At 52.0% G+C, this 25,015-nt stretch overlaps 1 protein-coding gene and 1 long non-coding RNA gene across 3 annotated transcripts in view; one reads left to right on the plus strand and one right to left on the minus strand.

The window, feature by feature from the left end:
* SLC1A7 (solute carrier family 1 member 7) overlaps window positions 1–25,015 on the plus strand; it is a 44,440-nt gene that overhangs the window by 12,265 nt on the left and 7,160 nt on the right. The window contains exons 3-5 of the mRNA XM_032302039.1: window positions 11,313–11,528; window positions 19,303–19,345; window positions 21,938–22,160. Of these exons, the coding sequence (XP_032157930.1) occupies window positions 11,313–11,528; window positions 19,303–19,345; window positions 21,938–22,160 (482 nt within the window). The remainder of the gene's footprint in view (window positions 1–11,312; window positions 11,529–19,302; window positions 19,346–21,937; window positions 22,161–25,015) is intronic.
* On the minus strand, window positions 7,376–23,388 carry LOC116567153. 2 transcript variants are annotated; one of them, XR_004276130.1, is made up of 4 exons: window positions 23,274–23,388; window positions 17,586–17,778; window positions 13,738–13,879; window positions 7,376–7,528 (listed from the first exon to the last, which is right to left on the minus strand). It is a non-coding gene; the product is annotated as an uncharacterized LOC116567153 (long non-coding RNA). The 2 variants fall into 2 exon arrangements; XR_004276131.1 differs by lacking the exon at window positions 23,274–23,388 and adding an exon at window positions 22,377–22,463.

The following is a 25,015-nucleotide window of genomic DNA, read 5'->3' on the forward strand; positions in this document are numbered from 1 at the left end:
CTCAGGGTGTAATCCTTGGCTGACTGACTCAGAAGTTCACCCTCATCTGAGCCCCTGAGCTGTGAGGCCAGTCCTTGGATGCTGGCAAGGGACAATGAAACAGACAAAATGACAGTTTATTCATTCACAAAGATAAACACAATTGCACAGGTGCACACAGTCTCAGGCCGGGGCATTTTTCCCTGCAGGCTTACCAGCTGGGGATCCCACAGGCTCTGCATGGTCTGGTTCAAGTCAGCACAGGACCCCCTGCTCTGGCTCCCAGATGCTGGAAGTACCCTGTCATTGTTCTTAAAGCAGCCTCAGTCATGCCCTGAGCTTGGTTCCTTGGAATTGACCTCTGAGCCCATTTCCCTCCTGTTGGGTCAGCCCTGGGGGCTTTTAGCGCCAGCAGATCTTGGTCATAGGTACCCTAGTATACCCTGACCCTAACTTCAAATTGCAGGGACCAGGGAGTGGGATCTTAGTCTCTTTTCTCTCAGAAGGCCCCTGAGCCTCTCATGCAAACTGAGGCACTTTTCATAACTCTGCATGTGGATCTTAAGGTCCCAAAGTCTTAAGGTGTGTCCAACAAACCACAAAAGTCTCTCCTTTCCCCTGGACTAAATGTGCCTTCTTACCTTGTATTTGCCATTTGAAAATGTTTTCTGTTTTTTTGAGAGATTTTATTTATTTGAGAAAGAGAGTGAGGGCACAAACAGGGGGAGCAGCGGAGGGAGAGGAAGAGCAGGGAGCCTGATATGGGGCTCGACCCCAGAACCCCGTAAAGATGACCTGAGCTAAAGGCAGACACTTAACTGGCTGAGCCACCCAGGCACCCCTGAAAATGTTTTTTTTTTTTTTTAAAGATTTTATTTATTTGACAGAAAGAGATCACAAGTAGGCAGAGAGGCATGCAGAGAGAGAGAGAGAGAGAGAGAGGAGGAAGCAGGCTTCCCGCGGAGCAGAGAGCCCGATGCAGGGCTCGATCCCAGGACCCTGGGATCATGACCCGAGCCAAAGGCAGAGGCTTTAAACCCACTGAGCCACCCAGGCGCCCCTGAAAATGTTTTCTAATAATGAAAATGGTTGCAAGGAAACTAGCTCTCTCTACCTATGCACACGGAAGCCTCAGACAGAATTTAGAAAATCCTGCCTCCCAGTATACTGGCGCAGGAATAGTCGGATGGTTAGGACCTGCTGCAGAATGGTCATGTCCTTGAACAATGGTCCACCTCCCATGGGTGGTGCTTGGGTGTGTCCTGAGTGCTCTGCCGCTCTCAGCTCTCTTCTTTGTGCCCCAGTGCTGACTAACCCCACGCTAATCCTCTTCCACTAGAAAAGTCAAGTCTTTGGAGCCTTGGGGGCCTTCCTTTCCCATTTTCTCTCAGTTATAGCACCTGTCACTACTCTGATCACTTTTGCTTTTAATTTATAGTTTATCCCAAACGGTACTGGCAACTTCCTCTTCCTTTGAGTTCTCAGAGGAGACGTTACTGTTACTTCCACAAAAATAAGTCTGTGTGGTTTTTTTTCTTTCTTTTTCATTCAATGTGATGTTGTAAGAATTGTCCACGTGGCACCCCCGTCTCCATAAACTTGTTTTCATCTTCCACTCGGACGATGCAGAGTTTGCAAAACCCCTCTCCTTTCACTCGACACTTAGGATGCTGCTGGATGTCCTTTTGGGGCATCACTGTGTCCCACAACTCTGGAGTTATGAGCTCTGTTATTTACCACATGCCTGGCCTCAGCCACAAAAGAGACATGATGCCGTCAGCCAAGTGACAAAGCTGTTCCCGGCAGGTGCTTTCTTTATTTTTCTTTTTTGGTGGCCCGTCAAGGCCCCAAACGGGCTGGCGTTTGCTTCTGAGCTCGGGAAGTCAACTGCGTCTTGTTTTCACACATCCCCAGACAAGCGACACCGGGAAGAAGGGGTGGGTCAGACCAGCATCTGGAGCCAGTGAGGGCCTCCAATTCTCCACTTGTTCTCTGCCAAACCCTCCACTCTCCTCATTCTTCAATTTCTTAAACCAGGCATCATTCAGGGGAAACTGAATCCATGTGTTTGTGATTTACGGATGCTGAGCATGGCACAATGTTTTGTAAGCTTCACACCAAAGCAAAGAAATCCAAGTGTGTATGTGGGTCCGCGCAGGACCACGTGGTGTGTCTCTTCACGCGTGTGTAGAGTGTGTACTTCTGTGTGTGCTTGTGCCTTCCTGGGTGTGTGCTGTTTTCCTTTCTTTCTTGTAAGAATTTTAAACTGATTTTTCTTAGAATCAGGAAATCATGTTTGGCCAGAGAAACCTAACACTCCCTTCTCCCCCTTCCTGAGGAACTCTAGCTTGGCAGAAAACACTCAAACACCCACGTCCTGACTTATTGGAGAAGGTCCTGGGCGGCGCGGCCAATGCAAGTCTGGTTGGGGAGCCAGTGTGCGGGGGGCAATGGCACCGGGCTCCCCAGGTCGCCGTGAGCGTAAGGGAGGCAGGAGGAATAGGCCGTAGGCATGTCGGCTCTGCCCCGCAAGTCATGGGGCAGCCTCTTTTAGCAAAGCTCCTCTGACCTCTCTGATGGGAGCCCTGGGATCTGTCCTTGGCCCTCTTGCCCAGTCAGCTGATGGCCTTACTCATCCGAATGGGGAACATGGCCCAGCTGTGCGCTGCGGGTGGGGTCAGACCAGCAGCTGGTGACTCTGCAAACCTCCCCGGTTTTATCATCCCTCATGGACACCCATGCTCCTTCTTTCCCCCATCCAGGTAGAGAACTCCTCATCCTGCAAGGCTCCATTCAGCAGCCACCTCCTCCGGGAAGCCTAGATTCCCAGGCTGGGCTAGGCCCTGCTTCTGGCCTTTCCCCATCACAGCTGGAACCCAAGGTCGTGTGTTGCCCAGTACAGGTCTCTCCACCAACTGGCAGGAGCTCCTTGAGGACCACGAACCCACCCCATTCTTTCCTGAGACCCTCAGCACCCAGAGCCAGTGTTCAACAAGGGGCAGGCTGGGGACATAGCAGAGTTTGGGGAGGCAGGGGAGGTTGTGAAAAGCTCCACTGCCCTTGTCTGTCAGGAGCCACTGCCCTGGAAGGTCTCATTTGAGCTGGAGAGAGCCTCACTTGGGCAGCCTAGCCTGAGTCCTCAGTGGAGAGACAGCAGGAACTGTCTGGCGGAGGGAGAGGAGGCAGGAGACCCATGTTCCTTTCAACTCTGGGAGTGGGGGACTTCTAACCATGACATGGGGACAGTGGTCATAACCAGACATCCTAAGGATGCTGTTCCTCATGGCAGAGACGATGACCGTCTGCCACTGTAGAGCAGAGTGGCCCTCCGTGGGAATCCTCTGGCTCCCTCACACCTGACGTTCTTTGCCTTGGGGGAAAGAAAGCAGTAGGAGTTCAGGTCTTGCGGAGTTAGGAACTGGACGAGACCCTTATTGCCCTCCTGGTAGAAGGTGACTAGGTGACTAGAAAGGTCGATGGTCAGACTGTGAGCTCTGAGGGCTGCTGCTGTGGCTCCTCCAGCTTCAACTTTCAATTCTGTTCAAGCTGGTTATGTGCACATTAGTTGTCAGCTTGTTATCTGCAAGACCCAATGAAGCATTGTTCTGGTGCCCAGTGGTCTGCTGGAAAGGAGGGACCTTCAGAGGGCAGTTGGGGATGGCAAGGCTGCGGTGTCCTGCTAGACCCATGCCTGGCCCTGTGCCCACCCCCCAATCCAGCCCTCCTCCTTTCCCACCCCACCTCTGCATTCTGAGCCCCACAACATCTACAGTGGAACCAAAGAGCTTTGGTCTATGTAGCTGCAGAGGGCAGGGCTGAGCCCAGAATGGGGAATTCTCTTCCCTGAATGTGGATTGCATTCTGGCACTGGGAAGGACTTTCTAATAAGCATAGCTAGCTCATATGGAGGGGCTGACAGAACGTAGTGAGTTCTCTGTCCTCTGAAGTGTACAAGCAAAGGAGGTAGAGAAACATGTACCCTGGGTAGGGGGTACTGGGACCAGATGACCCTGACTTTAGCCAAGTGGGAGTCTGGGCATCCTGCCTCAGGTCTTAGAAAGAGCTGGCGTGAAGGAGAGGGTGTGGCAGAGCCATCTGGGAAGAGTAATGCGGCGCTAACGTGGCACTTGCTGTCAGCTGCTGGGCCTGTCATCTGCTCCAGGGAGATGCAAACCATGATGCTTGGAAGGGCTAAAGGGATTCTTGTGGACCCCCAGATGCCTCCTTCCAGCCACCTTTCTGGTGGACTCTCTGCAGCTGCATCCCAGGGCCGGCTTGAGGGAGCCTCCCTGAATGGGTCAGCTGAGGCCAGAACCCGGGGCCTTGGCCATGGGGCTCTGGGCTCCTTCCTGTCCCAGACATCCTAGTGCTGGGATGTTGTGACTCTGGGTGTTGTCATGCTAGTAAACCAGGCTTTCAATCTACTTATTGGGTGGCCATCGCAAGTTGCCTGCACACCTACAGTCACTGGGCATTCACTACTTCTCAAGGTGGTCACTTCCAGGGCAGAAAGTTATTCTTGGTGCTGAGCTGAGAACTTCACTGTCACTTGCCACAACCACCTCCCCCCCCAAATCCCAGCATTCCACAGGTTTGCTCTGCTCCCTGCTCCACAGATCCCACCCCCCACAACTGGTTCCCCAGACCCACAACTCTGTCACCACCACCTACCTCAGCAGCAAGGCACACACCTCTGTCCCCTGTCCTTTTCCCGGTGGGTCTCAATGTCAGTGCACGTCCATGGCCTCATCCATAAGCTCCCAGGTTTCTGGCCCCACAGGCAGAGGGTCCACTGGCCCTTCAGCAGCCCCATTCCCTACATGACTCAGTCAGCTGGCAGCAAACCAACCCTGAAGTCCCTTCCCATGTGCTGCTGCTGTGGCTCAGCCCCCAACCCTCACCCCAAAGTCTGTGATCTTCCCAGTTGTGGAAGCCAGGTCTGGCCCAACATATGTCCGTGCTCAGTTTTATCAGGTCAGAACTGGCCCGAGGGCCCAGCCTGCTGGGGTCTGCATCATCCCAACTTCCTCGTCCCATACATTAGCCCTTCCCCCCCAGCTTCCTGTCCTCCCCAAATCTGATCCACACGCTCTCAGTGGCCTTGGCCAGGCCATTGATAAAAATGACCAGGAAGGGGAGGCTGAAAGAAGAGCGCTGGATCACACCTCCAGGGACCCTCTCAGATTCTCTTCCCCTGGGAGAGGACACTGCCTGAGACAGTCCCTCCCAGAAGTTCCCAGCTATCCCCAAAAGTTCCAGTGCCAACGTCACAAAGACACACAGTATCGGGGGAGTCCCCTAAACCTGGCAAAGGGCCAAAGCTGGTCTAGGGGACTTGCTCTCAGGGAACCCACACTGGGTGCCTATGGTCATAAGAGCTAAGTTGACCTTTTAGCAATCTCGTCTAGAATGGCATCCTGGTTTAACTTCACACACTCAACAAACCTGCACCCAGACCAGGCCAGGCCCTGGGCTCTGATGACCTGCACTGAGCCCGATCCAGCCCTTCTCTGGAGGAGCTCACGGTCCACCGGGGCAGGCAGTCTCAGAAGGGAAGACATGCTAGAGCGAACGCTAATAACTGGAATGTACTGAATATTTATGATGTACCAGCCACCACGCTAAACGTAGATTACCCCTCACCATGAGCCGTCATTACTTCCGTTTGATCCTCCTGTGGAAACTGAGGCACACAGAGGTTGGGAACTGTTGAGGGATATGAGTGGGAGCAGGCAGGAGCTTCCTCACCCAGCCAGGCGGGAGGTGGTGCCAGAGTGGAGACTGGACAGGTGAGCAGCAGTAGGAGGGGACAGGAAAGGGAAGCAGGAGGGGCAGGGGCAAGGGGACTGGGTTCCTCTGGAATTCCCTGCTTCCCCAACACTCATGCCCTGCCAGCTTACTGGCTGGGCTCTGGAGATTCAGAGGTGGGCATACCAGTAGAGTGGCCCCTAACTGGGAAGCACAGGGTTCCCTCGGGTGGAGCATGAGGGGGCACCTCAAGGAAGTCTTCCCAGAAGAAAGGACATCTAGGCTGGCTGTAGAAAGCACAGGTGGAAATGGGTGGGTGGAAAGATAGAGAGTTCCAGGCTGAAGGAATGACTGTGGAAAGGTGGTTCAGGGAGCAGCAGGGAGACCAGGGTGGCTGGAATACGGGCGAGGAGCTAAGACTGAGTCAGGCCACACTGGACCCAAGGCCATGAAGGAGGGTGCAAAGTTCTGAGGGCAGTGGAGAGCCACCAAGGACTTCAAATGAGGTGGGGAGTGGCCAACAGTCCAGGTGTTCTGTCCACTGTCCCCAGCGCAGAGCACAGCAGCAGTGGTGGCTCCCGGGGTCAGGTGGGCATGATCCCCACCTCAGCAGCTGGTGCTAGAACCAGGTGATGGCCAGTAAACAGCCTCTTTTGCCCTCCATAAGAAGCCCAGCAGCTGCTGCCTCCCTTCCCCCAACCCCTGCAAGTGGAGCAGTTCCCAGATTGAAACGGGCTGGGCTCCCCAGTCACTGCAATCTCTTCATCCACAATCCCTTGGCTCTGGGTGGCAGCCATATGGCTCCGGGGGGAGTCCCAGACCTCTCAGCTCCCTAAGGCTCTTCCCCAGGGCCCTGAAGGACCATGGGGGTTCCAAGGAGCGCCTAACCAGACTGGGAGTAGGTGAGGCAAGGTTACCTTTCCTCCCCTCACTGTAAATTATGCGCTAGAAGGGTGATCCTCAAAGAATCTCCCCCTCAGTCTAGAAGCCTTGATCGAGAATCTGAGCAGGTGACTGGTCATCCAGGCTCCACCTGGATACCTCCAAAGACAGGAGCGCTCACCACCACAAATCCATCACGGGACAAGTCATCAACTCTGAGAGTTGAACTGTAGAGGCATGACATGAGCTCCCTTACATTCCAATCATGGTCAGCCAAAACTGGAAGACACTTTCCTTCCACAGGAGTTAAACCAGCTTGGTACAGTGAAGAGGCACTAGGAGCAAGGGAAGCCCCGCAGGGTTCTGAATCAGAAACCCATGTTCTAGTCTTGACTCCACAGCTTCCCAGCAGGGTGGCTTGGCCAATTATCTCCCCCTCCCTGAGCTCTATTTTCCTTCTCTGTAACTCCAACTGCCTAGTCCAATACGATAGTCACTAGTCATAAATGGGCTACTGAACACTTGAAATGTGCAACTGAAGAGTTTAACTTTTTTAAGAAATTAATTTAAAATTTTAACACCTGAAGCAGTGTAAACATTTTTACATTGATTACATACTGAAATTATAGTATTTTGGATAGACTGGGTTAAATAAAGTATTATTAAAATGAATTTCACAAAAAAAATGAACTTTACTTTTTTTACTTAAAATGTGACTACTAGAAAATTTAAATTTTACAATTGTAGCCTACCTTGTAATTCCACAGGGCAGCACCGACTTAAAATGTTTTTTAAGGATTGAATGAGGTGGATGTTCAGGTGTTTGGGGACATTTAAGGTCCAGATAAATTACGGTTTCTGTGGCTACCTGGTACTCCAGGGATTGTGTTTTCCATCACACCAGTAAGACAAGCTCATTCTAGAAATAATAGAGAACACAGACAAACAATACAACAGAATGAAAATCAACCAAAATTCCACCTCCCAAAGAAAGCTACTGTAAAATCTCTCTTCCTAGTAGGTTTTTTTCTGTGCATATCCATGCGAGTCCTCACAACCCTACCACAGCTTATAGGTTCTCAGAAAGGTCACTTTAACAGCTTGGCTGGAAAGCCTGAGACTTCAGAGGAGCCTACTCTGGTCAGAGGCAGGACCTTGAACTTGCTTTCTTGTTAACATGAGTCCCTGGAGTAGCCCACGTGCACGCGGGGTCCAGGCTTTCCTCCTCCTGAGCTCCCGGTCTACTTTGCCTCTGCCAACTCCCATGGTCACCAACCTGGAGGCTCCGTCAGCTTTCACCAGCAGCTCCCTCCCCGCGAGCTCCTGCCTCCCCTCTCCAGTCAGCAGGAAAACCCTTCCACTTTGGAGGTTTCAGAGGGGAACTCCTTGGAGGCCAGGGGATGGAATTCTTCCCATGTTATCCATCAGCCCTCTCCTTTCCAGAGCCCCTGGGTTGGGGCCTCTCTTGCTGTATGTAGAATCTATACTCCCTCCCTTCCCGCATCCTGGTGGGTCCCTGAGTTGAAACCACCTTTGTGTCAGACCTCGTCTTCTTCAGAGTGGCCTTCTGAGGAGCCCTTTGCCCCTTTCTGTGATCTGATGGTCATGGACACGCCTCTCGTGCACAATCCCCCAAGCATGTCTGTGCAGGGCATCTGGACCCCAATCCTGGAGAGGGGCCTCTGTCAGAGGAGGCTCTGGGCCTCCCCACAGGGCTACAGACTAGCTCACACCTTACTTTTTCCATCTAACCTTCAATAAGAACATCTTTCCAATGACACCGTCGCTCCTACTGGCTGCTTAGAACGCCACTGCGTGGGTATGCTGTAACTTTTTTTTTTTTTAAGATTTTATCTATTTATTTGACAGGCAGAGATCACAAGTAGGCGGAGAGGCAGGCAGAGAGAGAGGAGGAAGCAGGGAGAGAGAAAGCAGGCTCCCTGCTGAGCAGAGAGCCTGATGCGGGGCTCCATCCCAAGACCTTGACATCATGACCTGAGCCGAAGGCAGAGGCTTTAACACACTAAGCCACCCAGGCACCCCTATGCTGTAACTTTTAATCTAATTCTGCATTGATAAATTAGGGGCCTGAGTCCCGATCTAATTCTTTTTTTCTTTTAATTTTATTTATTTGACAGAGATCACAAGTAGGCAGAGGCAGGCAGAGAGAGAGGGGGAAGCAGGCTCCCTGCTGAACAGAGAGCCTGATGCGGGGCTCAATCCCAGGACCCCAAGACTATGACCCGAGCCGAAGGCAGAAGTCCAACCCATTGAGCCACCTAGGGCCCGAGTCCCGATCTAATTTTGCATTGGCCTTCTTAGGTCAGCCCCAGGTGTTTGCTATCATAAATACCACTTTAGGGTCTCTCCCAGTACACTTAGATGTTCTCAGATTTAAGTTCTCCCTTTTCAGACAGCCAGCAAATTCTCCTGGATGAATCATACTAGACCCCACCTTTCCCTCTGTCCACCTTGGCCTGGCACTCAAGGCCACACCCTCCTCCTGAGCACGGTCTATATCCCCCATAACACTGTTTCTGATTTGACCTGAGCTCTGACCACACTGTGCCCACACTTGCCAGCCTCCCTGTTGGCTGCTGCTGTCTCACTGCCTGGGATATCTGCCCCATCTCCAAATCCTCCTCATCCTCCCAAGAACCACTAAAATGCCCCCTCCTCCAGGACATCCTTCCTGACTCTCCTAGCTAGAAGTGATCCCTACCTCCTCTAATAAAAGATAGCACATCCTTGTCCTCTCGCCTATGGTACCAATGCAGCCACCCTGGCTCCTGTTTTCTTGGGTCCACTTGTACTAAAGTGTCTCAGTCTGTCTCCGTCCTGCCCTCCTGCCACACCAGGAGCAGCTTGAGGCTGGGGAGTGATTCTGATTTCCTTCTGTGGACTCAGGGCATGGCATGGAGTGAGCATGCATTAAAGACATGAATAAATACATCAAGGAAAGAGGACTGGAGTTAGGGGCCTGCGTTCTGATTCCGCTGGCCGCTAGTGTTCCACGCGACCTCAGACAGGTCATCCTCTCAGGAACCCCACTTCCCTGTGAGCAGTTGGACTTGGCTGTGGGGGATTTGTTGCAGTCAGGGGGTTGTTTGGCCCGGGGCTGATGTGCTGGCCCCAAGTTGGGGATAATCTCTCTGGTGGATCATAATCACAGGGCAGCCCCCCATTTCCCTTGCCTACACAATCCCATTATGAGCCCTTCAGGATTTATGCCTGAGACCCACCCTAAGCCCATCACTAACATATGGCATACTGGCAGACAAGAGATGAAAGGAGATTGTAAACATCCATTCATTCATTCATTCACTCACTCACTCCTTCGTTCAGCAAATGGCTACCAAGCTGCACGTGACTGGGCCCCATGCCCGGCTCTGCAGACCCAGGATTGAACAGACTCCAGCCAGGTCCCAAACAGCAGGCAACTCAGTGCGGTGGGCAGAGGACTGCCCTGGGCCTGTGGAAGCTCAAAGAAGGAGTCTTGTCCCCAGCCAGTGGTCAGGGAAGGCTTCCTGGAAGGGATCCTTCAACTGTGTCTTGACAGAGCGAGGAAGAGCACGGCACTCAGGCAGCAGCTACAGCCCAAGGTGGGGTAGAAGCTTGCTATGCTCTGGGCTGGATGGGGGGTGCTGCCCGCCTGTAGTCTAATGACAAGAGGAGCAGGATGGGGAGGGATTATCCACTCTTGTTTACATGATTAAAAGCAGACAAATACTTCCTTTATCTGGAAGAATGAAAGGGCTTTGGGGGAAAATCCTTTTGGCAGCAAAGCAAAGCACAGGCAACTCCTTAACTAATCTCTCAACCCCACCCTGCCAACAGCCGGGAGGACAGCAGCTCCGGGGCTGACCCTCGCTGAAGGCCCAGAGCTCAGGGCAAGGCAGGCAGGGGTGGGGAGGAGCTGGGAGTGGGGGAGACCCATAAGCCCTCTCAACACAAGCTCCCAAGACAGTGGCAAGGGGACCCAATCTGGACCCAGGCGGTAGCCCAAGATGGCCACAGGGTGGCGCCTCGCCAAGAAACCCGCGGCCCTGTTTCAGAGATGGGATCCTGATGCCCAAAGATATCCCCCAGGCAGAATCAGGACGGGACCCAGCCCAGGGCTCTAACTCGCTGCCATCACTAGTTCATTCAGTAAGCCTGCAGTAACCCCCTGTGCAGTGGTGGCCCTGAGAGCTCATGCTGCACACGCACTGGGGACACACAAGAAAAGTCACACCTGCCCCTCTCCTGTCCTCAGTCTCATGAGAGAGACAGGTAGACAGTGATAGACAGGGTCCTGACAGAGGCCAGGGGCTGCAGAAGCCCCAGAATGGGGTCCTAACCCCAGGGACAGGCAGGCAGTCCACAATGTCACCAGAGAGGTGACACTGCGCTTGGTCTTACCTAGTGAGTAGCACTCAGGCAGAGTGGAGGCACCTGGGAATGACGCCGAAGGAAACAGCAGTGGCAAAGGCCTGGAGGTGTGCATGGGTATGGCTGTTGTCCCTGGACATGGCCCAGAGGACAGAGCAGGAAACCAGGCTGGAGGGGCCATAGGACTGGATTGCTGTGGGGGGGGGGGGGCAGGCCCACACGGTCCCTCCAGCTCTGTGAGGGTGCTGGGCAGAGCCGGGGGTGGGGGTGGTGGGTCCACCTGAGTGCCCATGCCCCCCACCCCCAGACCCTAACCCATGTCGCTCTCCCAGCTTGATGTCTGGCCTTGCATCCCTGGATCCCAAGACCTCCAGCCGCCTGGGCGTCCTCACTGTGGCGTACTACCTGTGGACCACCTTCGTGGCTGTCATTGTGGGCATCATCATGGTCTCCATCATTCACCCGGGTGGCGCAGCCCAGAAGGAGATGACAGAGCAGAGTGGGAAGGCCATCATGAGCTCTGCTGACGCACTGCTGGACCTCATCCGGTAAGGCTCACACGGACGCCCTACTCGGGAACGCCAGGCCTGGGCTGGGGCCACAACTCCAGAGGCCTGGCCCTGCGTGTCTGCCGGAGGCCCCATAGGTCACAGGGAGGGGGTGCTTGGGGTCTGCTCTTGATTTCTTGTGGCCACAGTGTCTCTGTCCCCTCAGCCCCCATGCTGTCCACTGGATTCACACTGCACTGCCTGCCTCCATCAGACTGGGAGCACCTCGAGGGCAGGACAGGGGTCGGCCCCCTGGGAGCCACACCCCAGCATGCAGCCTGGCCCTGGGCCGGCATCAGCAGGTGTTCCCTGACTGACTGCTTGCCCGTGTGCACCCAGCCTCCACTGGGGAAGGCCATACAACACTATCCCACCATCTTTTCCTTGCTGGTCCCCCTCCTGCAGACGAGGGAGTGATGCTCAAAGAGATGATGTGACTCTTCCAGGGTCATCCAGCGGGCAAGTCATGGAGCCAGGATTCATCCTGGGTCTGATTCCAAGGGAGTGATTTTTGCCTGGTGGTGCCCCTGCCTCAGCCCCATGGACGTGGCTAACCAGCGTCCAGGACCTGAGCCCTCCTTCCAGGAAAGTTCTGTAGACCCAGAAATGCCTCCAAGTCTGAACCCCTTTTTCCAAGACTCCATGCTGGCCATGCCTCTCCTCTCCATCACTCATTCACTCTTGCCAATGCCTGCCCTGTGCCAGGCACTAAGCCTGGCCGTAGTCCCAGAGGAGAGAAAGGTTCATGAATAGAGAGCAACAACTGTCTAGGTTGGGAGTCTCAATGAGGGAGGCAGGGTCTGTGGGAAAGTGCAAAGAGCAGGCTCAGGGGAGGCAGAGGGAGGGATGAGTGGCACGGGCCAGGGAGGCAGGAGCCCATTCTTCGTGGAGGCAACGGTATGCAAAGGTCCTGAGGAAAGCATGGGGAGAAATCCTCACCCACTCAGAGTGACTGGAGCACTGGGACAAAGGGGAGTAGACAGTCACTGCTGGGGAAGCGAAGGGGTCCTATCATGAAGGACAATGTGACTCATTGGCTGAAAACTGAGGCCATAGGAAATTGGCTTGAAACAGAAGCGGCATGATTCCATTCAAAAGGCTCACTCCACTGCAGAGTGGGGGTGAAAGGGGGGTAGGGGGAGGGGAGGAGGACAGGCAGGGAGAGGGACACGGTGCCAGCCCTGGGCACAGGGAAAGGGTAGACTGAAGGCTGTCGGAAGCTAAAACCAGCCGGAGCCAGGCAGGACAGAAGGTTGGAGGAGGCTTGGAGGAGGCAGCAGTGCTGATCCCGATGGCGTGAACACCCAGCTGTGAGGTCACCAAGTCACATGACAACGCTGGAGCAGGTGGGGACATGCTGGGGAAGGTGTCCACTGGCGGCTGGCTGGCTGGCTGGTGCATCTGAGTCTTTGGGAGAGTCTGAGCTGGAGACAGAGGAGGAAGCTGCCCAGCTTGGGCCACCTTCTCTCATTCTCTCACATCCTGCATCCAGTTTGTTGGCAAATTCTGTCAGCTCTACCTTCTAAATACTACCCCAGACCTTGTCCCTTCTGTCCCCCTGTGCCAGGCTCACCCTCTCCCCAACCACTCTCACCTCTCACTAGAGGGTCCAACCGCAGCACCCTGCTTTCTGCTTCATTCGGGTCTGGTCTCCGCACAGCGGCCAAAGGGATCGTGCTCAGGACGCCTCACGTCAGCACACCGCGCAGTGCTCACTATGGCCTACAGGCCCTTCCTTCGTGATGCCTCTACCATACCCCCACCACCTGTGACCTCTGCTCCAACTGTCTCTCCCCTCCCCCCAGCCCCGCTGGCCTCCTGCCATTCCCCAAATGCCCATGTGATCCCATCCTCATCACAGCCTCTGCCTGGATGGACCTTCTTGCCGGGGTGCATGGCTCCTCCCCTCACTCCACCCCTGCTCTGTGTCACCTCTTCAGAGGGACCACCTAACCTCCGTCACCCTCTCTCCTCACAGTCCTCGTTACTACCTGTCATTATCTTGTCTGTGTGTGTTTTTTATTTCTTCTTGTGTCTCCCCCACTGGAGTAACATACGTTCCATGAGGGCTAGATCTTTGCAAATCTGTTCCCTGCTGCATCCTGGAGCCGAGAACAGCTCAGAGGAGGTGCTCAGTGTTTGCTGAAGGCAGGTGTGCGACATAGGGTCACCGATGGGGCTGGGGTCAGAGCCGGGACAAGAGACTCACCTGCTCAGGGAGAAGGTCCAGACTGTGTGGCTCCGAGGCCCACGCTGAGCCTCAGCCCCGGGGCCATGGTGGAGGTTTGTGTAGAGCTGACAGGAGCAGCAGAGGGCCAGGAGGGGCACCGGGACAGCAGGTATCCTAGAGGCTGAGGGAAGAGGAATTTTGAGAAGCTTCCTTTCTGAGATCCATTATTTCTAAGAGTTGGTGGCTATGATTCATCCTTTCTTGGATTCAATGATTTGAAACAGCCTTTCTTCATGGTGGAAGGAGCTGGTGCTCAGGAGTCCCCGCCCTCGTCACCGTCACCATGGCCTCCCCTGCGAGGGGCTGAGGGCTCTGGATCGGACACACGTGTCAGAGTCAAATGTTCCAGGAGTGGCTCCTGCTCCTGGTTGCTTTTCACGTGGTGAAAATTGATCCTTCTGGTTTTAGACTTTTCCCCAGTTGCTCTCAACCCCAAGGCAAGTTGTTTTGCAGAGCTGAGTGGTTAGACATCACGGTCGCTGTTTCTCAGAGAGTGGGGTGCAGAGAGAGGTCACATGGTTCCTGGGACGGGGAACCAGAACCTTGGGGATAGGAAGTCTTGTCACAACTCTGTCAGTAAGGCTCAGTGTGGCCCTTCCAGGCCTTGGTTTCCCCAGTGGTTTTCAAGATCCCTTCTAGCTCTGTGGTTCTGAAACACAAAGGCCTACACACCAGTGAGCAGAAACTTCTGGAGGTGGGTTCTGGGAGATGAGGTTGGGAGGACAGTGCAGAACCCAACCTTGAGGATCTTGAACCCAGGCTGAGGGGTTGGCTGTTCTGTTAGAAACTGGAAGCTGGTGAATAGGGAAGGATGGACTGGGGTAGAGCAAAGTGGTCAGGATATGACTGGAGGCAGGAGGATGCCCTATTTGGGGTGCAGTCACCTCCGGTCCATTCACTTTCTCCCCCTTATAAGGCACCTGCTCTGGACAAAGACACTGTCCAGAGAGGGGGCAAACTCAAGTCCTAAACCAGGCTGTCCTCTGTCTTAGGACAGACACTCACAGGAACTCTTCCTAGATGCTCTGACCTTCCAAGAGGCCGTGCGGAAAACGAGAACACCAGGACCCAAGGTCCCAGGGGCCCCCTCACACTCACTGTGGCCCAGAGCAGGTGGACAGTGAGTGTCAGTAACTGAGGGAGAACAGGGACGGCCAAAGCAGGGAACGGGGAAGTACAGGCAGCTGTAATCCGTGATAAGTCAGAGAGATGCAGGGGCTCACTGAGCAGTGGAGTAAGGCCAGCGGCGTACCTCAGGGACAGGAAGATACGCAGCCCTCTATCAAAGAAGATTCCAAAGGAACACAACAGGCCATGTCCCCAGACTACTCCCTGAGACATGAATTCATTTCCAAAGGCTCCAGGAAACTGACGTCTGCTCACAGTGCAGCCTCACAGAAAACCACCCACATGAGAGGCTGCTAATCAGAGCGGGCCCCCTTCTTTCTTTCCAATCCTATTAAAACACCAGAGAGATAAAGTAATCACTTGGCTCTATTTACAGCTCCCAGTTACCCTGTTAAGGGATGGCATACAGCCCTCAGGGGCCATGCTTGGGGGTTGGGGACATATGGATTAGGGGCAAGTTTGGAACATCACAGTCTTGGGACTTTGAGTAGGTAAGGAGAGGGGCTGGCAGGCTGTGGCTCTGCCCCAAGTGCATGTGGGAAGGCCCAGGCCAGAGGGTGTGTGTACTTGATGGGCATGGCTGCTAATGTCTCCCAAGCACGTTCCGTCCACATTGATGCCATGGGGAGCACAGGCCTCATGGGGCAAGTAAGAAGACTCCCCATGGGCACTCATAGTCAAAAGAAAATGTTGTACATTTTCCTGTTTAATAATCAAAAGTATAATTCTTCATTAAAGTCTAAAGGATATGAGTTCATCAATTGTGAGTATGAGCCATGTGTATTAGTTAGGGATTGCTATTGGCAGCTAGTTAAGAGAAAGCCAGAACAGCAGAGGCTGAACTGTGGTAAAGGCTTTCATTGTCTCCCAAATCAGCAGTCCAGAGATGGGCAGTTTGTGGGCAGGAGGATCCCATGCTCCCCCACCATGTTTACCACTTGGCTTTTATCATCAGTGTGTCTCATGTTCCAAGAAGGTTGCAGAAGCTCTAGCTATTACACCCATGTTCTAAGCAGAAAGAAGACAGTTGAAGAAAAGGATCAAAGGGTCCTGGCTGAGCAGGCACCTTTTCAAGAGTTTTCTTAAAGCACCACCCATGACTCCCACTTCATCTCCTGTGCCACCCCTTTGGCAAGAGAGGCTGGGAAATAGGGTTTGACGGCAGAGCCCCACTGGTCCCATAACATAGTGGGTCTCCTATTGGTAAGGAAGGAGAGAATGGAGACTGTGTAGGCAACCAGTTGTACTGGCTACAACACACATTTTAAATTATTCTAATTTTCGGGACACCTAGGTGGCTCAGTGAGTTAAACGGCTGCCTTCCGTTCAGGTCATGATCCCAGGATCCTGGGATGGAGTCTTACATCAGGCTCTTTGCTTGGTAGGGAGCCTGCTTCTCCCTCTGCCTCTGCCTGCCAGTGCACGCTCTCTCTGACAAACAAATAAATAAAATCTTTTTAAATAAATAAATAAATCTAACTTTCAAGGGGATTGTAAAGAAATGTACATTTTAGGTATAAGCTCCATTTGGTCTCTGACAACTTGAACGCTCCAAGTCTTTGCTCAGGCTAAAGCAGCCTTCCTGCGAAGTTTCATTAGTAAACCACCTTGTAAGTCCTTTGTATCTCAGGGGTTGTGCCCAGGAGAGATTTTCAAACTCTGAGCCATGGGAACAGCCTGAGCATCCTCTCCTCTGGTCACGAGGGCCCAAGCCCAGTGGATCAGTACATTCTGGCAGCTGTGTGTCTGGTGAGCCCCCAACGCTAACCCTGGCTTTGGGGCTTTGGGTCTGATTAATGTCAAAAGCCCTTGTAGGCAGATATTATTCTGGTGGCAGGAATCTGCTTAAAACTGCAGACACGGGGTGGGGGGGGGGGGTGTTATTTGAGCTTCTGAGATCCCAGTCCCTGGAATCCCAGTCTCCTCAGAAGCCTGCTGCTTCTCTCTCGTGACAAAGCTAAAATTAGTGGGAAAAGCCAGGACCCACTCTTTCTGTCTTGCTAGCTCTTTCTAAGCTCCCTTCCTCCTGCCATATGCTCACATTGAACCTATATTTTAGCAACAGTGAAGAAAAAATATATAGTTTCTGCTTTCCAACAGCAACTGCTGGGGTGTAAGGTTAAGAAGACACGCACACCCATACTCTCGTATATAATTCCAGGCATGGATGAGCAGAGTCTTGAAAGCCAAGAGATTTGCCACGAGCAGGTCCACATGGCCTGTTTGAGAAAATGCAAGCACACGAACAAAAATCTTTGTGAACACCTCTGATTTAGGAAAGATTCCTGGAAGTGGATTATAAAGACAAAGATGCAAGGGGACTTGCAAATTTCCTCACAGAAGCCGGGGCTGGGGGGCTGGACATGTCGCCAAACCTGCTCAGTATTGAGTATTGTCATCAAAAAATCCTTTACCATGGGCGCCTGGGTGGCTCAGTGGGTTAAGCCGCTGCCTTCGGCTCAGGTCATGATCTCAGGGTCCTGGGATCGAGTCCCGCATCGGGTTCTCTGCTCCGCGGGGAGCCTGCTTCCTCCTCTCTCTCTCTCTGCCTGCCTCTCTGCCTACTTGTGATCTCTCTGTGTCAAATGAATAAATAAAAAAATCTTTTAAAAAAAAAATCCTTTACCAGTTTGAGAGGTGAAAATGTCTAATTTATTGATGAAGTGAACATTTTAGAAAAGCATTTTTGGGCTACTTACGGTCTTTTGTGAGGTGAATTGCCTGGCCATGACTTCCGATCATTTTTCTCTTGTGGTCCTAGTGTTCCTGTGGTCCCATTATTTATGCAGCAAATATATGCCGAGGGCCTGTTACGTGCCAGCCAGTCTTCCAGTCACTGGGACCCAGCAGGGAACAAAACCGAGCTCTCGGCACTTCCAGGAAGCTGGTGTTCTGGAGAGAAGAGACAGTGAACAAGGAGACAAAGACAAGATTTATAAAAGCTCTTTCTAGATTTAGGATGATAATACTTTGTCACATAGTTTCCCTAGTTTGTCATTTGCTTTATAATTTTATTTGTATTTGAATGTGTTTTAGAGAACTTCTCAATTTAGCTTTTTATTCTGGCATAATTGTTAAGTATACCGAAAAGTTGCAAACACAGAAGAGAGAGTTCCCATATACCTTTCACCCAGCTTTCCCTGATGTTAGCAGCATACATAACGATGGCACAGATGTGGAAACTAAGAAACTAAATTAGTGTAACACTATTAACTGAATTACAGACCCTGTTTGGATCTCACCAGTCTTTCCACTAATGTCTTTTTTTCTGCCCCCCCAATCCAACCCAGGATACCTTGCTGCACTCAGAACATTCTTCATTTCTATTCGGTAAAATCTATTGATATTTTTTAATTGCCTTTTTTTTTTTTTATCTTAGACGGTCCTTCCATATTCTGAGATCTGAAAAAAATACTAACCTATATTTTCTTCTAGCTTTTTATGGCTTCATTTTTTTTAATTATTTATTTCTTTAACCTATCTGGAATTTATTTTGATGCAAAGCATAAATAGGGATCTAACTTTTTAAAAAATTTAAATAGTTGATTCGCCTACATAGTACTCTATAACAAATCCTTCCTTTCCTCACTGATCTGTGAAATGACCTTTATCAAAAACAAAGTACTCAGGAGCACCTGGCTCAGTCGGGATTGATTGGGACTCTTGATCTCAGGGTCATGGCTCTATACCTCCCTGTTGGGTGTAGCAATTACTAAACCAAATAAATACACTTTTTTTTTTTTTTAAATGAGGTACTTAGATGTACTAGGTTCTAGTCTCCTAATTTTTCTGTTGACAGGTGTGTCAGTATTATACCATATATTCTATCTTTATACTGTACATTCATATCTGGTAGGACAAGACCTCTCTAACTTTAGCTTTATGAAAATAACATTAACAGGAATTATGATCTTATTTATGTGGCAGGTCCTGTGTTTGGCACCACAGATAAGATAGGAACCAATGACTTTTCTGGGAGGCCAGGCTTGGGGAGGGGGCAGACTGGTAAGCCAGGGCCACACTGCAGCACTCTGGAGCGTGGGTGACCCCCAAGGAAAGGCCTGCAAAGTCGGCCAGCAATCAGAGAAGGCAGGGCCTCTGACTGGCTGGAGTAGGAGCTAGCCAGAGAAGCAGGAAGGACACTGTAGGCAGAAGAAACAGTGCAGACCAAGGCCTGGCTGCTGGAGAAATATGCAGTGTTTCTAGGGAACCATATGCAATTGGTGTTGGGAGTTTTGAGTACTGGGGATTGGGAAGGATGGGGGGTATGCGTGATTGGTGGTAGGAAGAGGAAAGGTCAGAGGGAGGTAGGCTAGGTCATGGAAGGCCTTGCCTGCCAAGGGAGGTGTTCAGATGACCCCATGGACCTTCCTGTCCTGGCCTCTGGAATTCTTCAATAACTGACTCTCTTCCCAGGAACATGTTCCCAGCCAACCTGGTGGAAGCCACATTCAAACAGGTGAGTGGGTCCCAGGGCAAGGGAGCAGGGCAGCCATGGCCAGCCTGGGCCAGGCTGGGGGGTGTCAGGTTTACCCAGCAAGTCTCCCTGACTCCTGGGGCCAGATACTGGAGAGCAGGGGAGGTGGGGAGAACGAAATCCTTACAGCCTCCCCTGGCCAACCCCTACCCATGGTTCCAGCTTCTCGGGAAGAGAACTGACAGGGTTGGGGGAGCCCCCCCATGCTCTAGGTTCACCCCCTGCTCACACACCCTGAATCACTGGGTCCTCACAGTAAGCCTGCACTCCGTGCGCCAGTCCCCTGTCCCCAAGGAGGAAACTGAGGCTGGAGGCTCAGGATTAAAGGAACTGCTCAAGGTTTTATTTGTTTGTTGTTGTTGTTTTTTTAAGGATTTATTTATTTATTTGACAGAGATCACAAGTAGGCAGAGAGGCAGGCAGAGAGAGAGTGGGGGGAGCAGGCTCCCCACTGAGCAGAGAGCCTGACTCAGGGCTCGATCCCAGGACGCTGGGATCATGACCCGAGCCGAAGGCAGAGGCCTTAACCCCCTGAGCCACCCAGGTGCCCTGGAACTGCTCAAGGTTTTACTGCTAGTAAATAACGGTGCTGATCAGGAAACCCAGGCCTATCTGGAATCTAAGCCTGTTTTCTCTTTCTTTTTAAAATAACCCTTTCTGGGGGCAACTGACTGGCTGAGTCGGTTAAGCTGCTGCCTTTGGCTCAGGTCCTGATCCCAGGGTCCTAACCCTCTTCCTCTCCCCTTGCTTGTGTTCTCTCTCTGAAATAAATAAATAAAAATCTTTTAAAAATAAAATAAAATAAAACAAAACAAAATAACCCTTTTTCCCAGGAGCAAGAATACTAATCATGCTCAGTGTAAAATATCAGGAAAATACTCCAAGTACAAAGTAGAAAATAAAAATCATCTCTTGTTCTAGGACCGAGCAACAGTCGGTACTAGGTGGGACACTTCTAGTCTTTTCTCTCTGCTTAAATATATTTTGAAAAAACAAAATCAGCTAATGGTGCACAGATGGTGCATATCTTGCTTTTTCCCCAAGCTCGTTATAGCATGAGCATTTGCCCTGGTTATTAAGTGTTTCTTTAAAATCCCCACAATATTTGTGGGGATGTAAAAGCCCATGGTGGGGCCATCCCCCCTTCCGGTGGGCTTTAAGGCTGTATTCAAAGTGTTTCCTTTTTGGAAAAAATGATGGTAAATACCCTTGTGTGCCAATTTTTGTCTGCCCTTCTCATACTTTCTAATTCTTTACCCCTCATAAAATGTCGGCTTGTTGGTTGACAATCCAGCAAGCATTTCCCGACCCCCTTGCCTGTGCTGGGCCCTGCATTGGGAGCAAGGACACAAAGGAAGAGGCTGAGGGTTGGAGAAAAGGCTCCAAAATAAGGAGCTGTGAAACCCTGAGCTAATCACTGTACCTTTCCCAATCTCCTGGGCCTTATCTATGAAATGAGCCAGAGAGTGACTGGCCCTGAATGCTAGGCGAGGTAGTTCTGATTTTATTCCAGTGGTGATGGTGAATTATTGAAGGTGTCAGAAAGAAACACTGAATGTTGCACGACCTCATGCCTACCTGGAATGCCCTTTCTCTTTTGGCAAAGTCCTACCCATCCTTCAAGATATCCCCTTCTTTGTGAAGCTGTGAAAAGGCAAAGTAGCTCACTCCCTTTCCAAAGCTCTCAGCGCAGAATTCACGTCCAGTTCATCTTTGCTTCCCTGGCATCCACCACAGCATGTTCAATGTTGGAATGATGATGATGATAGTGGTGGTGGCATAACAGTGGCAATGGCCACATAAGGGATCCCACACGCCAGGCGCTGTTCTAAACACTTCACGTATGCTGTCTCATTTAATCTAACAAGCTAGGTACGACTGTGACCCCCATTTTAGAGATGAAGACACTGAAGCACAGAAAGTTGAGGGCCCATGTATTTCCTGAGTGGTTCCCCCACCCCACCCCCCAGAAGGCCTACCTCATTGACACCATGGTGTTGGGAGGATAGAAGACTCCCTGTTTGGGCTCCTAGTGCCCAAGGAGTGAGGGGAAAAGAGCCAGGAATGCCCTGGGGCAGAGGAGGAAAGGAAGACGCTTGGAGGTTCAGTTCCTCCCAGATGGATCTTCTTCTCTTTAAGAAGGCTTGGGGCAACCTGAGCTTTTCAAAGAGAAGGTCCAAGTTTCCATCAGCGGCAGGCAGGGCTGGCTGGCAGTTAGATGGAGGGAAAATGGATGCTTGGGAGGGATAGATGAGTGAATGGAAAATTATCTGGGTAGAAGAGGACATGGGTAGAGGGGAGCCCAGATGGGTGCAATGTTGCAGAGAAGGAAGAAGATGGAAGAAGGCTTGGGGAGACACATGGCTGGGGAGTGTGTCCATGGCTGAAGGAATCTCAATTTTCTTTTTGGTAAAATCTTGGTAATACTCTTGGCTACCTCACAGGGTTATTGTCAATCAAATAGTTCTTGACCGCATACAAAGGTGCCTCCAAGACGTTATTATTGTTGTTGATGATGATATTAAGAACAGTATTTGGCCCTGACTCCTTCCTGGTTGGGGTGTTGTCCACTAGTACCGCACCAAGACCACCCCCGTTGTCAAATCCCCCAAGATGGCATCCGAGGAGGCCCCTTCTCGGCAGATCCTCATCTACGGGATCCAGGAAGAGAATGGCTCTCATGTTCAAAACTTCGCCCTGGACCTGACCCCACCACCTGAGGTTGTTTACAAGTCAGAGCCTGACACCATCGATGGCATGAATGTGCTGGGCATCGTCATCTTCTCTGCCACCATGGGTATGTGCTGCCCTCCCCCACCCCCGGCAGTGGCCTGGAGCCAGTCCCCTTCTGCATCCATCTTTTGTCACTTATACCCACTGACTGAATAACCTGGAGTCTCCCATCTTCCAAGTGGTTCTTTTCTCTCCTATCCAGTGGAGTGGCTCAAGTCCCCATTCCATTACTGAGGGGTGTCTCCAACCCTCCCCCGCTGCTGGAGTCAGGGTTCCTCACCTGGAATTCTCCGTACCTGGGTGCTAGTCAGCTTCCAGGGGTGTCAGCTTGTACTTAAAGATGACCATCCCTTGGACTCCCTCCCAGCAGCCTGTTCCATTTTACTGAGGTCTGGGGATCCTGGGGTAGGGTGAGGGGAGGTTACAATAAAGAACAGGAAAAATCTAAAATGCTCTCAGTCATCACCATCTCTCTAAAGCCCCCTTATTTCTTCCTTCCATCTCCCACAGGGGCTTCTCACTGACCAACTGCCTCCTCAGACATGTATGTGTCCTTTCTCAGGGCCCACAGTTGGCCTCCCTGACCACACCCTGCCCTTTGCTACTCTTCTCTGGGAGCTGCCAGGACCCCCAACCATAGGCTATTACCATGAAGCAAGCAAAGCTTAACTTGCAAAGGCCCAAAAAAAAAAAAAAAAAAGGTATTCTTTTTCTTAGAGAGGGCCCCAAACTGTATAAGCTTCAGATCCCACAAAACCTATGGGCCTGCCTCTGCCAGCAGTGCCCTCGCCACCAATACCAAAACACACATACACAAAACCCTTCCCCTTCTTGGGGACAAGCCATCCAGAACAATCTAGCTCGTCAATCCCCATCCTGTCCTTCCAAACCATGTCAGAGGTCATTGTGAGTCTTACTCTAAAATTGGCATCAACCTCCCTCTTCATTCTGGGATAAGGGCCTGGGAGAGCCTCGCCTACCTCCCTGACTTCTCCACAAGGTTTTCTCACCGTCCCCCGGTTGCTCACACTGGATAGCCGGGCACCATTTTCTGCCTCAGCCTCTGCCTTAGCCCACATCCAGATCTGTCAGGTCTACCTCTGAAACCTCTCTCAGAGCCCGCATTTCCCTCTGCCCTCTGCGAGCACTGTGGTTCTGCGATACCGTCATTTCTCACCTCGTTTCTGCAAGAGCCTCCTGCCCCGGTGTGTCCTCCTCACTGGCTTGCAAAGTCCTGCAAAAAGCCTCCAGTGGCTCTCCAGCGCACTCGGAAAGGGGGGCCCGAGCCCCGTGGAGCTCTGAACGACTTGGCCCACCCCCGTGCCCCCAGCTCCTCCGCTCCCGCTTTCTTTCCCCCGCCCGCCATGCTGCCTTTCAGTTTCCGGTTTCCAGTTTCCGGTTTCCGGAAGCCGCCTCCCGAAAGACTTTCCCACTTCCTGCCACCTGGCTGTTCCTGTCCCTAACTCTCTCCTGCACTTTCCCATCTTTGCAGCGGATGAAGGTCTACATTAGCATCGTGTCCCCAACCCCCTAGACTGGTCAGGTGCTCCATGTTCCTCCTTAAATGTTTGCCCTACTGCAGTTATCTATCTGTTTCTGTTGAAGTCACCCAGAAGCTGGTGTGAGCTCCATGCAGGCAGAGATGGGCCTGGCTTGTTCTGCATTGATCCCCACAGCCCACCACACGGACTGGTGGGAGCAGGCACGTGGGAAAATCTGTTGGAGAGATGGGTGGATGGCTGGATGAATGGATGGGCCATGGGGGATAAGGAAACTCTTATCGTCTTGGCTCAAAGTTCAGGCACACAGAGAGGCCAGGGCCTCAGGGACCTGAGTGTCTGACAGGGTGGTGCTTGGAAGTGCTCACAGCACATCTGGTTATCAGTCCCCAGTGGACAGTCCTCCTCCCCAGCCACCTCTCTTAGAGGTGGGAACATATAAACAGGACGTCTGCTGGCAGAGCAAGAGAAACCCCAGGACCCTTGGACTCAGTTCACTAAGTGTTAACTGGATGTGTGTAACTGCCCACATGTCAGTCTGTGTTTGTGCATGTGTGCCCAGGTGTGTATGCACATCTGTCTGTGTGTGCCCACATCTGAGTGTGAGCACGCACACTTGCACAGCTGCTCCGGATGGGGCTTTCTTTGGTCCCCTCCACACAACCTCCTCTCCCAGCTCCTTTATGGTGTTGGGATGTGGCTGATGTTAAGGCCTCATTGACCTTAACTATTGCAGGAGGCCTCTTGCCACACCCTGGGTCCCGTGCACACTAGCACGCAGGCAGCCAGAGCCCTCAGGTGCCTCCAGGGAAATTTAAGTGGAGGTTGATTTAGCCAGGGAGGGATAGAGCTGGCAGGGGACCTGGGTCTGAGCCCAGCCAGCCTTTGACAGGCCAGACAGGTAGGGCTAGGCTGTGTTACCTCCAACTTGAGCCTCTCCTACCCATAGCAGCAGGGCCTGCATGTCATCCCATCACCATCTGGTAGCTCTTCTGTGGACAGTGTGGGCTCAAGGCTTCTGGGGCAGGGAAACGGCCTCTCTTTGGTCATATAGGCCAGGGTTCAAATCCCAGCCCTGCTTCTCCCCAGCTGAGCTAGGTGGTGAGTCCCTCCAAGCACACTGCCAGTAAGCTTTCCAAGAGTAACCACAGAGTGCTTTTTTTGTGTCACCAGAAGGGACAGCTGTCCCTTCTCACTGTTTCAGGAGCGGCCTGATGGTACTCCTGGAGGTAAGGGAATAATAGGGGCTCCAGGAAAGGCTTTATTATTCCTTCCTTTGCTCCTTCAGTCATTGGGTGCTTATCATTGAGCACCTACAATATGCCGGCAAAGGCAATTCTGTTGTTGCCCTCACAGAGCTAACTTTCTGCTGGAGGAGACAGGAAGGAACAACAGACAACTGGAAAATAATAGTTATAAG

The sequence above is a fragment of the Mustela erminea genome, chromosome 10 (assembly GCF_009829155.1).
Source record: "Mustela erminea isolate mMusErm1 chromosome 10, mMusErm1.Pri, whole genome shotgun sequence".
Taxonomy (NCBI): Eukaryota; Metazoa; Chordata; class Mammalia; order Carnivora; family Mustelidae; genus Mustela; species Mustela erminea.